Source organism: Equus przewalskii, chromosome 1 (genome assembly GCF_037783145.1).
Source record: "Equus przewalskii isolate Varuska chromosome 1, EquPr2, whole genome shotgun sequence".
In the NCBI taxonomy this organism is placed as follows: Eukaryota; Metazoa; Chordata; class Mammalia; order Perissodactyla; family Equidae; genus Equus; species Equus przewalskii.
The window spans coordinates 10,801,368-10,818,150 of record NC_091831.1 but is presented as its reverse complement, the minus strand read 5'-3'; the positions used below and the strand labels follow the sequence as shown (position 1 = coordinate 10,818,150).

Below are 16,783 nucleotides of genomic sequence, written 5' to 3'. Positions count from 1 at the left end.
TGAGCAGTGGGTGGAGGTTGGGAGCTGTTGGTTTAACACGTTCTTTAATTCGTCTAACTGGAACTGTTGGAAAAGCGTGAAATGTTTACTGGCCAGCGGCACGCTCTTGGGTCATGGGTTACAGTCAGTCACATGTTTTTCTGGAGTTGAGATACATCTGCTTTTGAATATCTGGATTTATTTACACAGAGATGCTGAAGGGATCTAAAAGCATCTCAAAACTCTTGAATGCCTGAAGCTAATTTTTTTCTAGGGATTTTGGCAAAGTAGTGGCCTAAAGCTTTAATTGGGCTTTTCCAATAGGAAGGGGAGAGAATGCCCTTCTCACCATCTACTGCTTTCTTCACATTATCCCAGAAAGAGCCCCGGGCCTGGCCTATCCACCTTACCTTCCGTTCCTGAGAAGGATGCTCCAAACATCATGGGCGAGGTCATTTCAGATGAGGCCAGAAGTGTGGGAGGAGCAGAAAGGTGAGTGAAAAGGCGTCAGCCTCTGGAGAATCATGATGCCGTCCTTTGGCAGAGACACGCTGGATGTTTTGCCAAGGAGAGTACTTTATATACACGAGTCCTTCTGTAAGGAAGAAGCAAATAGCCTTCCCATTCTTGACAGGGGTAAAGACGTGCCTGAGATGACGATAAGCTGCATGGTTGTCAAAGGGACTGAGGGAGTTGCTTTCATATCTGAGCTTATTACCTTAGAAAAAAACCCCAGCTTTATTGAGATATAATTCACATACCATATAATTCACTCATTTAAAGTGTACAATTCAATGGCTTTTAGTATATCACAGAGTTGTGCAACCATCACAGTCAATTTTAGAACATTGTCATGCTCCCCCAAAAAACCCTGCACCCACGCCTTAGACATCACGCCCCAACCTCCCACCCCCCAAGCCCTGGACAACTACTAATCTAGTTTATTACCTTTTGAGGCAAATGAGTTCAATACTGATTTAATCTCTGCAGCAAGAATGTCTAATCACCAGCAACCACACTCCATAAAGATCTTGAGATTAGAGGAGGACGAGTGACAGACATGAGTGTGAATCCCAGACCTCACACCTGCAGGGTGCTTCCCTGTTCCTTCCCAAGTGAAATGCCACCTATGGTTGTGCAAAAGCTGCTACTCAGAGGTTTCTTCCTTTGGGGGAAAAGGAGAGAATTGTAGACAAAGACACACTGTGAACAAGCTTTGCAACATCCTTAGACCTTTGGCTGTTCCGGCACTCTGTGCGTGCGTGCGTGCGTGTGTGTGTGCACGTGTGCATGTGTGTACATGAGCAGAGTGGGGTTGGACTTTGAATTAGTACCCGTGGCTGGCCAGTGTATCCTACCAAACAGCTGCAGGCATTTTACACATGATCTGATTCATAATTTGCACGTGCCAAAAGAATGCCTGCTCACCTGTTTTTCGAGTCTGAGTGCTTCCACCGATACCCAGCTGCCGCTCCTGCCCAATGAGGGTGGGTCTCACAACTCCGGGCCAGCGAGATGCAGGCGCATGGCGCTGAGACAGATGCGAGTTTAATCTGTGCTGGACATTTGTCTCTGCTGCTGACTTAGCACTCGATCCCCTGCTGCCCTTGCTGGTGTATATTTTTTACATTCCCACTTAAAGTGTAGGAAAAATATCTACCTAGGAACATCCTGCCCCTCCCCGCAAATGATGCATTAGCTCCTTCTTCAATGTCCCCGGACGTTGTATCACCTTCGTGGAGAACTCAGGGACAGACATTGGACAGTTCAGTAAGTCCTTCATGGCTCATTGTCTTAATCACTTTAAATTTTAAAATGGCAATTTCTAAATTAGTATTAGAAAATTTGTTAGGTATAGAAAAGTATAAAAAAAGAGAAAAATTTGCTCATGATTATTGTTACTTATTATTTTAGTGTATTTTCATCTGTCGGTTTTTTCTATTTAAATATTTACAGAGCCACCAAAAATTTGCAAACATAAATCATAGTGGCCGAAGTTGTGTAACTGACCACAGCTGAGCAGGCAGAGGACATCTAGGCTCCCACGAGTGTTTCACTCGTGGCTCACTCTGCTCCGTTTGAGGGTCCGTCGGGCGGTAGGCTGTTAGATTCTCTGGGTCTGCGCCGTCCACATTGGCTGCCACTCGTCACGTGAGTGGAGATGTGCTGTAAGTGTAAAATACACACCAGACGCTGAAGACTTAGTATGAAAAAAGAATAGAAAATACATCGTTAATAATTGTTATATTGATTATTTATTAAAATGATATTTTGGATGTATTGAGTTAGAATATATTATTAAAATTAATTTTCCTTGTTTCTTTTTGCTGCTTTTAATGTGGCTACCAAAAGTTTTTAAATCACATTTGTGGCTTTTGCATCCACGGCTTGCATTTGTGGCTTGAGGTCTATATCCGTTTAGATCGTTTGGCTCCATAACCTACTTTGTCCTGGTCCTTGAAGGAAATGAAGGTGAACAGAGCTGGCCTTTCCTGTGCTGTGGGCTCTTGGGAAAAAGGTCTCCTACCCTCCCACTGGTTGAAGGTTTCTGGGAAGAATTCTGATTGGACTCTCCCCTCCAGCATGAGGTGGGGTGACCTCTGGCTTCCTTCCTTTGAGGAGAATTACAGAGGCAGCAACGTCTGAGCAAATAGGCCACAGCAGCTTCCGGCTTATGCTTAGTAGACAGTCAAGGGTCTCTGGAAGGTATAGACCAGCTGTGTCCAATAGAAATATGATGTGAGCCACAAATGCAATCTTGAATTTTCTAGTAGCCACATTAAAAAAACGGAAACATGGGGCCGGCCCTGTGGTCGAGTGGTTAAGTTCACGTGCTCCACTTTGGCTGCCCAGGATTTCACCGGTTTGAATCCTGGGCGCAGACATGGCACCGCTCATCAGGCCATGTTGAGGTGGCATCCCACATGCCACAATTAGAAGGACCCACAACTAAAATATACAACTATGTACCGGGGGGCTTTGGGAGAAAAAGGAAAAAATAAAATCTTTAAAAAAAAAATAACCAAACAGAAACAGGTAAAATTAATTTTACTAAAATATTTTATTTATCCAGTATATCATATATATTATCATTTCAACATCATATCAGTCAACTGTGATAAGTCATACAACTTCAGTCTCCAAGATTTATGTTTGCAAAGAGTTTTGATGGCAGGGGGAAGAAACAGCTCTGTAAATATTTAAACAGACATGATTGATTTCAACAATCAATATAAAATTATTAAGGTGATAGCCTACATTCTTGTTTTCACAGTAGGTCTTTGAAATCTGGTGTGTATTTCATACTCACAGCACATCTCAGTTTGGACTAGCCATATTCCAAGCACTCAACAGCCACACAGGGCAAGTGGCTGCCATATTGGACACCCCAGCCCTCATAGAGCTGTAACAGTTATTGACAATGATCCAGAAGGCCGCGCCTTCACATGGGGACCCCAAAGTCCCCCGTCTCTCTGTCCAGCAACTTCATTCCTACAGGTTTGACATCAATGCTGGAAATGCTCCTTTGCCTTGAGGAGGAGACTCAGTACCTCTGGGGAACCTGTCATCACGAGCGGGCCGTGCCGTGGAGCTGGGCGGGTCTCACAGAAAGTCCAGCCAAGGCCAGGGCGGGTGTGTGCATCCTGGGAGCTGCAGGTGTTGCACATAAAGGTGAAATTCAGCAGCAGTCTGGGGACGTTGGGTGGCCACACATCAACAGAAGCTACCAGGAGCTGGATGGTAATGAAGGCCAGAGCAGGGCTTCCAGACTCACACCCCAGCTCTGCCCCTGGCTGGTTACATACATAACCTCGGTGTGCCCATCTGTAGACTGGGATGATGCCAGCTGTACCTGGCTCACTGAGATAATGATTTGAGTGCAATGCCAGCACGTTCTGGCACTCGGCAGTGCCGGGTTCCCTATCGCAGTTCTATGCGATGGGCTGTCCCCGTGCAGCAAACAGTGGCCACCACCCGTCTTCATGTGGTTGAGGTTCCAACCTGGCCATCTTTCTTTTCTAATACCGAATTCTTTTTCTGCTAAAATATCGTAATGGCCGAAGAGATTGAATTCTTCCTTACCTCCTACTCTGTAGCCCACAGTGATCTCCTTCAAGTTAAAATTTTTTGAGATTGTATTTTATTGTAAAACCTCATATGTATCTTTCATTGTGTACCATATTGGATTGCATTTCAACACAGAAATAATGTTTTGAGTTGCCACGAGGAGAGCAAAGCAAATCAAAACCCAATTTTCTACTCTCTTGTTGGTTAGCATGTGACACGCTTCTGTTGAATGTGTTGAATTTTGAAGATTCTGCTGACTTGAACAGAGCCCATACAACAGATCAGATGCAGTATCTAAGCCATGTCTCTTTTTCATCTTGAAGACGGGATGGTTTGATAACTTAGTCTCATACACATGTGGATGCAGGGAGCACAAATATCTTTGCTGCCTATTTCTCAACTTTTGAGGTCAAATTGGCACTGCTGGTGGATGTACCACAGATGTCCTGTGGCTTTGCTTACCTCCAGCCACCACCCCACATCCAAGGGGAAATGCAGCCCCCATCTCTGAGAAGCAGGCTCTGGCAGACAGCTCGGCTGTGGACTTCTGTGCATTGTGTCGTCCCTTCCTGTGGAAGAGTTTGGGACCCACAGACAGCCTCGCTTTGTTTTTAGATTGTTCTACAGATGGTGCTTGAATTGATTTTGAGTTTGTACACATACAATTCTCTTCCTTCTGGATGGCAAGTCTAGAATTCGGCATTTTGATTATCACCACTGATGATCAGACATGTATGTAGTTCTGGATCCATCCTGGACATCCTCAAGCTTGTTTTTGCTGAACACTTATTGAAAGGGGTCTTTTCTTTTCCACTTGGGGAAATGGGTAGAAGGGTATCCTTTTCAATTATTGGTGCATTTTGAGAGAATTAAATGATTCCCAGATGCTTAGGGTCTTTGTGTAGACCTGGGCTAACTCATGAAGGGCAGCTGGGTTGAAAAGTTGAGGGAGTTAGGGAGGGAGAACAGACAGGGACAGCTGGCCCCGTGCCGAGGAAGTCCTGGCTGGACCTGAACGTGGCCTCGGAGCTGCTCCCACCCTTCCTCCCACGCTCGCTTCCACTCCATCTCTCTCTCCTCCTTCTCTCTCCTCCTCCTTCTAAAATTACCAGCTGTGACACCGTGTTTTTGAGTTTAAGGATAAGGTCTTAGAGGATGGCGACAGCTGTATAAATTAAGGGAAAGAAAAAAAGCATTCAAGCAAAGGTCTCTTAGCAGATAAAGCCAGGACAACATCCCCCCTCCACTCCCTCCCCGCCTGCGATCCTCTGGGCTTGATTTTATCTTACATCGCTTCTCTTCTCTTCAGCTCCCTTCTGAGAAGTACTGGGCTGTTTCAGAGCTACAACTCTGACGCTCCTTTTGCTTGGAGCAATTTTCTTCCCCAATGGGAGGCAGTAGAGTAAGGCAGACCCGTTCATATCCCAGCGGAGTTTTCCTGGCTGTGCGGCCTTCGATCAGCTGCTGAACTTTTCAACCCTCAGTTTCCATATCTATAAAATGGGAAAATAATACCTCCCTGTTAGAGCTGCAGTTAGGATAAAATTGGAATGTTTCCAAAGCATCTAGTATAATGCCTGGTATACAGTAAGCAACTGAGAAAAATGGTAACTGCTATTATAATTTTAAATGGATTTATTCAAAAGCATCCTGAGAATTAAGCCAAAGGAGAAAATGCCCAAGGTCCCCAGATGAAATGGTAACAGATCATGCACAAATAGGGAGATGCGAGAACTGGGCGAGAGTCTGTTTCCGGCCATTTGACCTCTCTGTGCCTCGATTTCTGTCTGCTGAATGGGGGCTCCACTAGCCCTGTTCGGCTCACAAAGAGCTTGTCACATGGTTGGTTCAAAGGTGCTCAGGAACGAAAGACTCTATAAATGTTGTGGATTTATATCATTATCAACGGCTTCAATCATTGCAAGCCATCATACATAGAAGTCAAAGGCCCTTTTTAAATGTGGCCTTTATGTTCTGAAGTCTTTGTGTTCTGTAATTAAAATGAATTCTCTTGGAGGTGAATCTGTCCTTTGGGAAAGTGCCGAGTCCCTTTGGAAAGCTGGTTTGTGAGGCGCACCCATGAGGCTGGCAGCCTCCTCAGAGGCTGTGGGCTGGATTCCCCGCTTTCAGGTGCCTGCAACGGGAATGCCCTGCCCTGATGTCTATCTCCTCTGGGTTTCTGAGCCCCTTTGCCCATGGCCTCTGTCATGCTGCCTCTGGACCCAAGGGCCAGTTTCAGGGCAGGGTGGTGGTTTTCCAAATGACTGTGTCCAGACTGACCTGGCTTCTCTTCCGGGAACCTCTCATGACTGCCACTCGCAGAAGCCACTGCATTAGACCTGGATTCAGGGTTGTTTCAACAGCAGTGTTTGAGAAATGGGTATTTTAGACTCTAGCTGGTTAAAGCTGGAAAGAAACTTGGGGACATTCTTGTAGAGGCTCAGAATAAGGAAGGGACAAGGGAGCTAACTGGCAGCAGAGCTAGGACTGGATTCTGGCCCCTGATGGCATATTTCCTCTGTGATGCCTGAGCTTACCCAAGGACCCTTCCACAGAGGAGGGGGCTGCACTTCCCAGGAATGCCAGCCACCCCAAACCTGCTTCCAGGTTTCTGAGAGAAGATCATGGAATTCTGAGCCTTGGTGTGAGACAAGCACAGGCCTCGATGTCAAGTTCCAGCTCTGTGACCTTGGGAGCATCACCCTCTGGACCTGTTTACCCACCTGTGAAATGGGGGCATGTAATACCTACGATTAAGTGAGGTGCTTTGTTTAGAGCGCCTGACACAAATTAAGTCCATAGCATAAGCCCCCTTTCACTTATCCCGCCCTCTGGGCTGAAGCACTTCCCCATGCAGCTCTCTTCCACGCTCCTCTCCACCTGCAGAGGGGGCTGTGCAGAGGAGGAAATGGAGCCCAGAGAGCCGGCTCGGTTTGTCCAAGGTCAGAGAGTTAGTAAGAGTTGGAGCTGGGACTGGAATTTCTCTTCAGGAAGTGTTTCAGATATCAGATCCGTGTCTAGATCCCTGATCATTAACTTCTTAGTCAGGTGGAATCTTGGGGAGGCAAGTCTCTAAGACAATGCTGTCCACTGGAACTTTCTACAATGATGGGGGTGCTCTCCACCTCTGCTATCCAGTGCCACAGCCACTAGCCACCTGTGGCTACTGAGCACCTGAAATGAGGCCACTTGAAAATCCCGGGTCAGTTTCAGGGTGAAGAGGTTTCAGGGCCACTGAGGGACTGAATTGTGAATTTTATTTAATTCTGATTAATCAAAATTGAAATTGAAATAGCCACATGGGGCTAGTGGCTTCTGCATGGGACAGCCCGCATCAAAGACAGTTTCTTTGCTTACACATAAGGGATTAATCATCGCCATCAGAGCCCGCGTGGATTCCACAAGGTTCTGTCTGTGATGCCCTGCAAGGGCTGGGCCCTGGCGGTGCTCAGGGAGAGCTGGACCCCTCCTTTTGCCCCTCGGCTGTGCAAGTGGGAACGCCAGGTGGCGGTGCCCCCAGAGTGGAGACTGGGGCATATTCACAGCACAACTGCCCGGCAACGCAGACCAGCAGGAGGTGACTCTCTGGTACCCAGTACCCAAGTGAACGAGGTTCCCCGTGGGGCCAGCTGGAGGCCTTGGCTCAGCTGGTGTGACCTCATGCCCAGGCCTGGTAGGGAGGCCCCAGGTAACCCAGTCAGCTGGCTCCACCAGCCACACTTAATCGAGAACCCTCCTTGCGCACTCGTCCCCAGTGGCCACATCTGCAAGGGCGCCTCTCTGGGCCAGGGGAAAAGATGAAATGGGTCCACGGCCGAGATGGGTTTTCCATGTGCCATCTCTGCCCCATTCTTGTCCTGAGAAGCTGGCAGGTGGGAAGGAGACTCACCGTGGGGTGCGTGGCGTCGGCAGGCCCAGCTAACCGCGGCCCGGCCTCCCCTTTCTTCTCAGGGCCTGTTGAGTCATCCGGCGTTAAATATTTTAGCAGCTTGTTGGTTCAGACGCAGACTGCGAAAGTGTTTCTGTTTCCAGGGAAAGCACTGGAACAGGTCTGTTACTGATTCTTTTAATGCCTTTTCCTTTTGTAAGATGGGCAGAAGGTGTTTGGGAATAAAAGCTTCAGGGGAGGGGTGCATCCATGCCCTGGGGGTGGGCAGGGTGGGCCAGGACAGGGCCGTGGTGCACGGAGGACTTCCGTCAGTGCGGAGTTCGCAGGCCAGGGGCACCCTTGGGTGGAGGAGAGCAAGGCCCGGGAGCTGCCCCAGGTGAGTGAGGAGGGTGGAAGGAGGAAGAAGCAGAAGTGAGGCTGAGGGTGAAATCCGGCTGCAGGGAGGGGACGACTTAGATGGGCCAGAGTTCAAATCCCAGCTCCAACTCGGGGGGGGGGGGGGGGGGGGCTCCTTTGGGTGGTCACGTGACTGCTCCAAGCCTGTGCTTCTTCGCTGGTAAATGGGGCCGCTGATGTCCCCGATGTTTAGAGGGAGGAGTAAATGGAGATTAGAGAAGGCAAGACATGGGGGACTCTGCACAAAACCAGCTTTCCATAGCCAGTAGCTGTGACTCTTGCAGAGCGGGGGGGCCTGTCAGCTCCTAGAGAGCCCAAGGACAAGGTCCTTGAGCTGCGGGGAGCCCTGTGGGCAGCTCCATCCCCACAGCCTGCTCAGCAGTCACCCAGCAAATGTGTGCCCAGGCTGGTGCTTAGAAGGGAAGCCAAGGTCTCCCCCACTAGGGAGGAGCTGCGATGGGCATCCAGGATGCTCTGGGCACAGGCTCCCCCACTGGAAAGAGGGTCGTGGTAAATTGGTAGGTGGGGAGGGAGGCGGGTGCAGGTGAGTAAAGCATGCGGTTGGTTGGCCCCCAGCTCAGTGCTCACACACTCCCAAGGGATAGGTTGTTCCCGGGCTCCTGTCTGCCCACTGTGTGCCTTCTCCAGGGGACTGTGCTTCCTTCCCCTCCCTGGGCCTCAGTGTCCCCTGACACAGGGCCAGGAGTTGGATGTTGTGATCCTAAGTTCTCTATCTAGAAATGTTTGCTCGATATGCATTGGCCTCAGGCCAGGAGAATAAGCCCCGGTCTTGTTTCTGTGGGAACATTAGACTTGCAGACACGGCTTTTGGTTACCCAGCCCCCAATGCTCTGTGTGGCGCACAGTGGGCACCATAGGCACTTGCTGAATAATTCAGCCCCACTCGCTATCAGGTGAGTTGGACGCTTCTTGTCCTGGGAAACCAGGTCAGACATGACCTTGGAGGCAGACGGTAGGGTCTCCTTTCAGCTCCACCATCAGACTCTTCAATCTCGAGCATGGTCTGGGGCCGCTCTAAGGCCTGTAAAATGTGTATGACACTAGGGCCCACCACATGGAGACATTATGGAGGTTACATAAAAATATGTGTAAAAAGCTTAGCAAAGTGCCTGCCTGGCATGCAGGAAGCACTTAAATGTCAGGGGTAATTGTTTATATTATTACTGTCATTATTATGCCTATCATTGTTTGAATGATGATAATACTACTAGAACGCAGGTTACTGGTAAACACTTGTGCTTTGACACACGGACTAGTTGGAATTTGCTGAAGTTCATTTGCATCTGCCCTGGATTCTTTGGAATCTGTCGCTACCCTCTGCAGCTACCTCCCGTCCTGTAGCCACTAGCCTCCCCACGGGGGTGGCCTCAGTGTTGCAATATTGTATTTGATGCAAGGTCAAGCCATCTGGCACATGTGGGGACTGCATTCTCTTCCTTGAAACTAGGGCTTTGGGGTTAACCTCTTGCCAAGAGTGGCTGCAAAGAGGCTGGAACCTAACATTTGTGGGAGGCAGTGAGCGCCTGTGTGGGTGAGCACAGCCGGGCCGCACCAGCGGAACACAAGCTCTGAGTGCATCTTATGGGACAAATTGCCGACTATCTTGGCATGAAGTTTTGAGCTGCTCACTCATCCCAGACCTCCTACAGGAAGGGGCAGGGCTGAAGGCTGTCTGGCCCTGCCTGACCGTCAGACACTACAGCACAATAGCCGGAGGAGGAGACCCTTCCTGGCAAGTGACTGAGCAGCTGGTATTTAAACGTGCATGGCCAGAGTTGGCAGAAAGTGAGAATTTGGGGGAGTGCCAAGCCTGGGCGTGAAAGCTCAGCTCCAGGCCAGACTGCCTTTCCAGGCCTCCTGTGATGAGTGTCTGGGGCAGATGCTCCTCTGGCTCCTGAGGCTTGGGAGCAGGGATGTTCACCCTCTGAGATGGGTACCACTTCATGCCTGACTCAGACATTCACAGTCATGACATATTAGAACCAGAAGGAACTTCAGGACCTTCAGTCTCTTCATTTTACAGATGAGAAAACTGAGACCCAGAGAGGGTGTGTGACTTCCTTAAGGCCACACAGGGGGCCACTGGTCTGACTCATACTGAATGCAGTTCTTCTGGCCTCAAGACCAGTGCTCTTTTCAACAAACCCACTGGCGCTCTAGTGAGCAAGCGTCCTCTTTGCTGTGCACAGTCGACACCCTCGGTGAGCCTGCTGTGAGCTGATGTTACAGATGGTTTTCTGGAGGAGGAGGCAGTGGTTAAAGTAACCTTGTCCTTGGGTTGTGTCTGAGTAAGCTGCATCGCAGGCCTGCTCCAGCTTTTTTGTAAAATGAGTTAAGCTGTCACCTGTGTGCCATGCTGGCCCTGGCTTTCCTTTGCTCGTGGCCGACAGCATTCGCAGTAGGACTGCAGAAAAACCACTATGAAAAGCTGGTTGAACAAATGCTCCCAGATTCTCTAATTCACCATGACTTGGGGAGTGCGTGGACGCTGACGGGGAGGGCAGTCTCGGATTAGAGTTAAATAGGAGAGAGTTCTGCTGAAACTTGAGTTTCCCCTCCTTCTAGCCGAGTGTGGCTGTGAGCAGTTTACTGAGGAAACTCTCAGAGGACACAACAGTCCGTTTCAAGTTTCTTTACAAACAGTTGGGCCATGAATCCTTGGGAGATAAAACACTCTTAATGATCTTCGCAGGGGTTAGTTTTGTTTTTGCAGGAAGATGGGAAGTTTATCTGTCAGAAACCACCAGGCTCCCTGTTGAATCGATGTCTATGCCTCTTATTAGGCTCGTATCTTATCTTCAGTGGGGAGTAATTGCTCTGTAGAATGGCTCCACATGGGGGAGAGTTTTGGCTTTTCAGAAGCTCTATTTGCATTTTGCATTTGGGAACTATGACCTGAATATGAACGTTGTTATGCTTTCCTGCTCCTTCCTGGCCGTCCTGAGAGGCCACTGGCTCTACAAGACTAAGCAAGGGTATTTTATGTCTTCTCTTCTAAATGCCTTTTCCTTTGGTGTAAAATGTGGAGAAAGGTGTAAATGCAGAGGCGGACCCTGACTTCAAGGCAGGAACTTCAAGATGGCCAAGAGATGCTGGCCGGCCTCACACGTCCTTGTCCCTGCCTTTTCCCTTCCCCTACCTGTCAGCCCTCTAGGGGACCACGTTCTTGTTCAACAGACCAGAGAGGCTCAGGCACACGTAGTGGCTATGAGGCCTTCTCTACCCTCCAACTCCCTGGGAGTCCCCCCACCGCCTGCCCCAGTGTCGAGGGTCCTTTCTGTGACCTGACCACAACTTTAAGACAGGCAAGTGCATCACAGCTGGCCATATGGGATTTCATCCTTTGCAAAAGAGCTTGGGTGTTTTGAGTTAGACACATCTGGGTTCAAATCTGTCACTTGTGCACTCTGGCACCTTGATCAAGTTACTTAATCATTTGAAGCCTCAGTTTCCTCATCTGTAAAATGTGGATAAAATTAGTACCTACCTGGTGAGGATTCAGTGTATGGTGTGTGGGGAGTGCTGGCTCAGGGCTGGCACGGGCAAGCGCTCAATGCATGGCTGTCCCCGCCTGAGAGTGAGCCCTCTGAGGGCAGGGGCTATGCCTGGTCCTGTTCCTTAGCACAATGGGCTGCACAGAGTAGGCCCTCAGCAGATGTTTGCGGATTGATTGTGTCTTGTCCATCCGATACAGGGTGTGTCTATTGGGTACTGCCCTCAAAAGAGAAATCAGAGTCTGTCAGCCTGGTTAGTTTAACAATACGACAAGAAAATCATTGCGGGTATAAACCATTCATTCGCTCAATTACTCATTCACTCACACTGAGGCCACCTACATGAGGGTCCGTGTGAGGGGCTCCAGGCAGGGTTTCGGTTTCTCATCCTTGGCACCACTGACATTTTGGGCTGGGTAACTGTCAGGGAGGGCTGACCTGCACATAGTAGGATGTTTGCCAGTACTGGATGCCAGTAGCATCCCCTACGTCATGACAATCAAAAATGTCCCCAAGTACTGTGAAATGTCCCCTGGTGGGCAAAACTGCCCCAAGAGGGCCTCTGTTCTAGGGCCACGCTGTTCACAATGTGGTTCCTCAGACCAGTAGCCTCAGCATCCCCTGGGGGCCTGTTAGGCAGGCAGAGTCTTAGGTCCTACCCCAGACCTGCTGAGTCAGAATCAACATTTCAACAAGGTGGCCAGTGACTCTTCCACACATTGGAGTTCAAGAAGCTGCTAGGTTCATGGGCCACCCTTTGAGTAGCAAGGATCTAGGGCACTGTTGTCAACCTTGAAATCTCCTGTCAAACTGAAATCTCCTAGGGAGCTTTAAAAAATATCGATGCCTACATGCCACCCCCAGAGTTCCTGATTTAATTGATATGGGGTGTGGCCTGTTCCCAGATGATCCTACTGTGTAGCAAAGTTTGAGAACCGCTGGTCTAAGGGATGCAGAAGCAAATCAAAGAAAGACTCAGCCTTTAGATGCTGATTTTTCTGGTGGGGAGAGGAGACATCTACGTAATCGTTATCACTGTGTAGACTGAACTGAGCCCTGCCCAACCTCCCCCGCCCCCGGCCCACCAGACCCTCGCACTGCTGCGGCTGTCACCTCCAATGTTTAGTTTTTCAAGCAGCGCCCTGATATCACGCAGACATCTGACTCTGACTCCTGGGGAAGACTGTTTTTCTGCCCAGGAAGGGGGCAGCAGGCAGAGTGAGCCTGGCTCCCTATCTAGTCAATGACTTACTCAAAATCAGGACTCAGCTGAATTCAAATGCAGGCTCGGCTGAGCACGTGGGAGCAATGCATGCCTGTGTGTGGAGTGCGCTGTGTGTGCACTCAAGGAAAATTCCAAGGCCACGTCTAGAAATTCTGGATGAGGCTGAGGAGTCACGTGGAAAGCTGCCCCCACACATTTCCTGCGTGTATTTTGGGTTCAGGCTGACATTTCATCTTAGCATGGGCGGAGGGAATGGCTGAATTTTTTGGAGGCCTGAATCCCGCCTACAAATATTTCTCTCTGCCCTTACAACTGAAGTTTTGCTGGGTTGCAGTTCAGGAATGTACCTCGCTGCTTGGACAACCCTTTGTGGAATGTGAAGACTTAGTTCAGAAGCCCAAAGCAGTGATTCCTTCTAGAAAGGGGGAAAAAAAAAACCCTTCCTCAGAGTTCACTAGTGAAGCGGCTCTTATTTTATTTAGTGTGAGAACTGAGCTCACATGAAGGAGCCGGCACTGGTCCTGGTCCCTCACAGCATATTCCTCTGCTGACATGTTGGGAGAGTATAAAAATAACCCGAAGGTTAGTCCTCCATCACTGTGGCCTGGTTAGGAGTTTGGGTTCACAGACACACAGTGTCTGTATGAACCTGGCTATGTTTGGTGTGACTGTGGGTCACCTCCAGGTCCTTTGCCAGCAAAGGACGATAGCAGGGCCTACAGCATGGGCTCCTATAAGGATTAAGGGAGAGAAGAGACGTCAGCCACTTAGCTGAGTGCTGGCTGGGTACCCAATGCTCACAAATGTTAGCTAATATTATAGTGGTCATTTAAGAAAGGTTTCAGTTGCCTTTGTGGTTTCCTTTATCTGATTATTAAGTGGGGAAGGCAGAGTGCAAGCTGTCATGTAGATGGTTTTTTGCCACCCTTCAAAGCTGGCGGATGATGGGACAATCTTCTAGGTGAAAATGCCCTTTTGGTTGGGTTTCTAGTGACTGGGTGGAGCCCTGAGATGCGGCTGTGCTAGAGAAGAAGGACCTCAAGGAACTAGGAGGTGTTGGGCAATAGGGCTGGGGGAGGCTGCGGTGGCTGGCCCTGGAGGAGGGGACTCTAATGCCAGGAGAGGAGAAAGAGGACGGGCAGCGAGCACTGGACTGAGAGTCAGCACAGTAGGGCTCAGCCTACACAGTTGCTGGGGCGGGCACTGTCGAAGGCTTGGTTTTCTGCCCTCTAGGAGACCACAGCCTGGGTTAAGAGAGAGCACACGGGCATTAAAAGATTAAAACAGCTCGAGGCCCTAACTGTCTTTGCCTCTCACTTGGTAATTAATGTAGGTGGCCATATAATGCTTATCTAGAAGCTCTTCTCCACGAGGCAAGGATTTTGTCTCTCCTGCTCAGTCCCTTGTCCTTGCGCCTAAGGCGTTGTAACTGCTCAAGGAATATTTGCTGAATGACTTAATCATGGTCTTCCTTATCACAAGTTATTGAATATGTTCAAAGAGATTTGATTCCCACTACCCAGAACATTCTATTTCTCTTCTCCTGGCCCATTTCCCTTCTTTTTGTAGGTTGGGGTTTCACCATAGTCCATCACTCTTGTACCACTTACAAGACTTTTACCATATCTGTTGCCACTTGTATTTTTATCTACCTACTATTTTTCTTTAAATTGCTTCACTTTTATTTCAATGTATTACTTTAGTTTTGTCCTAGGTAATGTCTGTGAAGTTATGGGTTGGGTGTGCTAATTATATATTTTTTCCTAATATGCTTTAAATGCATAACTATTAAAATACTCTAGTAATATAAGAAATCTGAATATGGTAACACCTCCTTAGCCTCTAAACTTATCCTCTAAGCTGAAGGATTCCGTCTTCAGGAACATCTCCCCATAGCTTTCAAGGCTGATTAAATACGCCTTTTTTGTCTCTGTCATGTGGTAGCTGTTACCTGATCCAACTGTAGGAGCGAGCAAGGGACCACGAGCCATCTGACTTTGCTCAAGGCCAGGAACATGGCAGCTACTTAATAAGTGATTTTGAATGACAGAAAGAAACCCCTTGAGTGTAGGAAAGTTTATGCCGTCTGGCCATGTGTGGGTGCCCAGACCAAATGCCCTGGTATTCTCTGAGGACAACATTGCTGTAATTCAGGGCACCAGTGTCCCTAAGCTTCCACTTGGGTGTCCATCAACACGTCAGAGACAGGAAATTTCTTTTAGACTCGCACCTCCCAGCAAGGAGCTGGTGTGTCCTTTGTCTCTAGAGAGTTTGGCTTCTGTCCTTCAGCATCACGTACTCCCCATCAGTTAACCAGCCAGACTTGCATGTCTCCAGTCTCTGGCCTTGTTTCCCAGGTCTCTTGGTGTATCCAACTGTGGCACTGGCAGTCCAGGGAGGAGCCGTTGGTCCAATGGGGCAGAAGAAAGTCCTCTGATAGAATGGAGGTTCCTTTCAGTCTCCTGTAATAACTTCTCCAAATATACAGGCCATACCCTCCAGTTCTTCCTGCCCCAAAGCCAGCTGCATCTGGTGTCTGCTGGCGTTCCTGGCTCCATAATCCTTCTTCTTGCCTCTCTAGCACGAGTCTGGCTTTCCAGGCACGTTCCCGTTTTGTACATTTTTATGCCCCCGTGGGTGCTTGGAATGGTGATTGCAGGTGCTCAGTGAACACTTGATTAGTTCATGGTGATTTATGTGTCAGGCAAATTTGGGCACAGGTTTCTAACCTGGCTTCCCATTTCCATGTGGCTTCCCACTTCGCAGCCAAAGAAAATATTGTTGCCACGACACCATATTAAAGGAAGCTGCAAACACAGAGCAAAGTGTTGCTCGGCAGAAAGGGACAGGGGTATTTCCCAGGCGCCAATGTGCCTTTTGTATTCCAGAGACTCCCTTGGCAAATAAGCTTTCATTTGCTTTGTGGTTTTTCCTTCCTTTCTGTAGCCTTAGATCTTGTATCGACCAAATGAGTGAGTGCTTCTCAACATCACAGTTGACAGTCCTTTTAGGGGGCTTTTAGCTGTAAGTAACAGACTAGCTGACAATCATCATCATCATCACCCCAACTTCAACAATAACAGGTCCATCATCTCACGTGGCAGAAAGTCCAGCGCCAGGGCACTTCCAAGGCTGAATAATTCATTAGCTCTTTTCATCTTCCCTTCTACCTGAATTTAACGTGTTGGTTGGTGTCCCCTTCATTATTTCAAGCTGACTGCAGCAGCTCCAAGCATCACGCCCTCACATGACAATGTCGAGAGGCAGGAAGACATCTGAAGGACAGGAGAAACGCAGTCCTGCATTTCCTCCAGAGAGTGAGGAAAGCATCTCCAGAAGCCCAGCTGACTTCCCTTTCTGTTCTGTTGGCCAAGGATTGTCACATGACCATGCCAACACTAATTATTTGAACATAAGTAAGTAAATAAGGAGAGGGAACAGCAGTTTGGGATGCCACGAAAGTTCAGAGTCAGAGTTTCTCCAAGTGTGGTTAGGAAAGCATCTCCATCAGAATTATCCAGAATATGCTTGCTAAAATGTGCTTTCCTGAGCCCCTTCCCCTACCTCCTGATCCAGAATCTCTGGGAGCATCTTAACAATAACCCAGTGAGTCTTACGTGCGCTGAATTTTAGACCTGTGGGTCTGGTTTTGTGGTTCGTCTCCTATTAATATTTGCAGGTTGGAGATGATCTTTCAGCAGTGTTGGTCCT

At 48.7% G+C, this 16,783-nt stretch overlaps 1 protein-coding gene across 29 annotated transcripts in view; it reads left to right on the top strand.

Moving 5' to 3' along the window:
• TACC2 (transforming acidic coiled-coil containing protein 2) overlaps positions 1-16,783 on the top strand; it is a 210,221-nt gene that overhangs the window by 64,979 nt on the left and 128,459 nt on the right. For all 29 annotated transcript variants that reach the window (XM_070579050.1, XM_070578132.1, XM_070577892.1 and 26 more), the window contains one exon: positions 358-471. In XM_070579050.1, the coding sequence (XP_070435151.1) occupies positions 358-471 (114 nt within the window). The remainder of the gene's footprint in view (positions 1-357; positions 472-16,783) is intronic.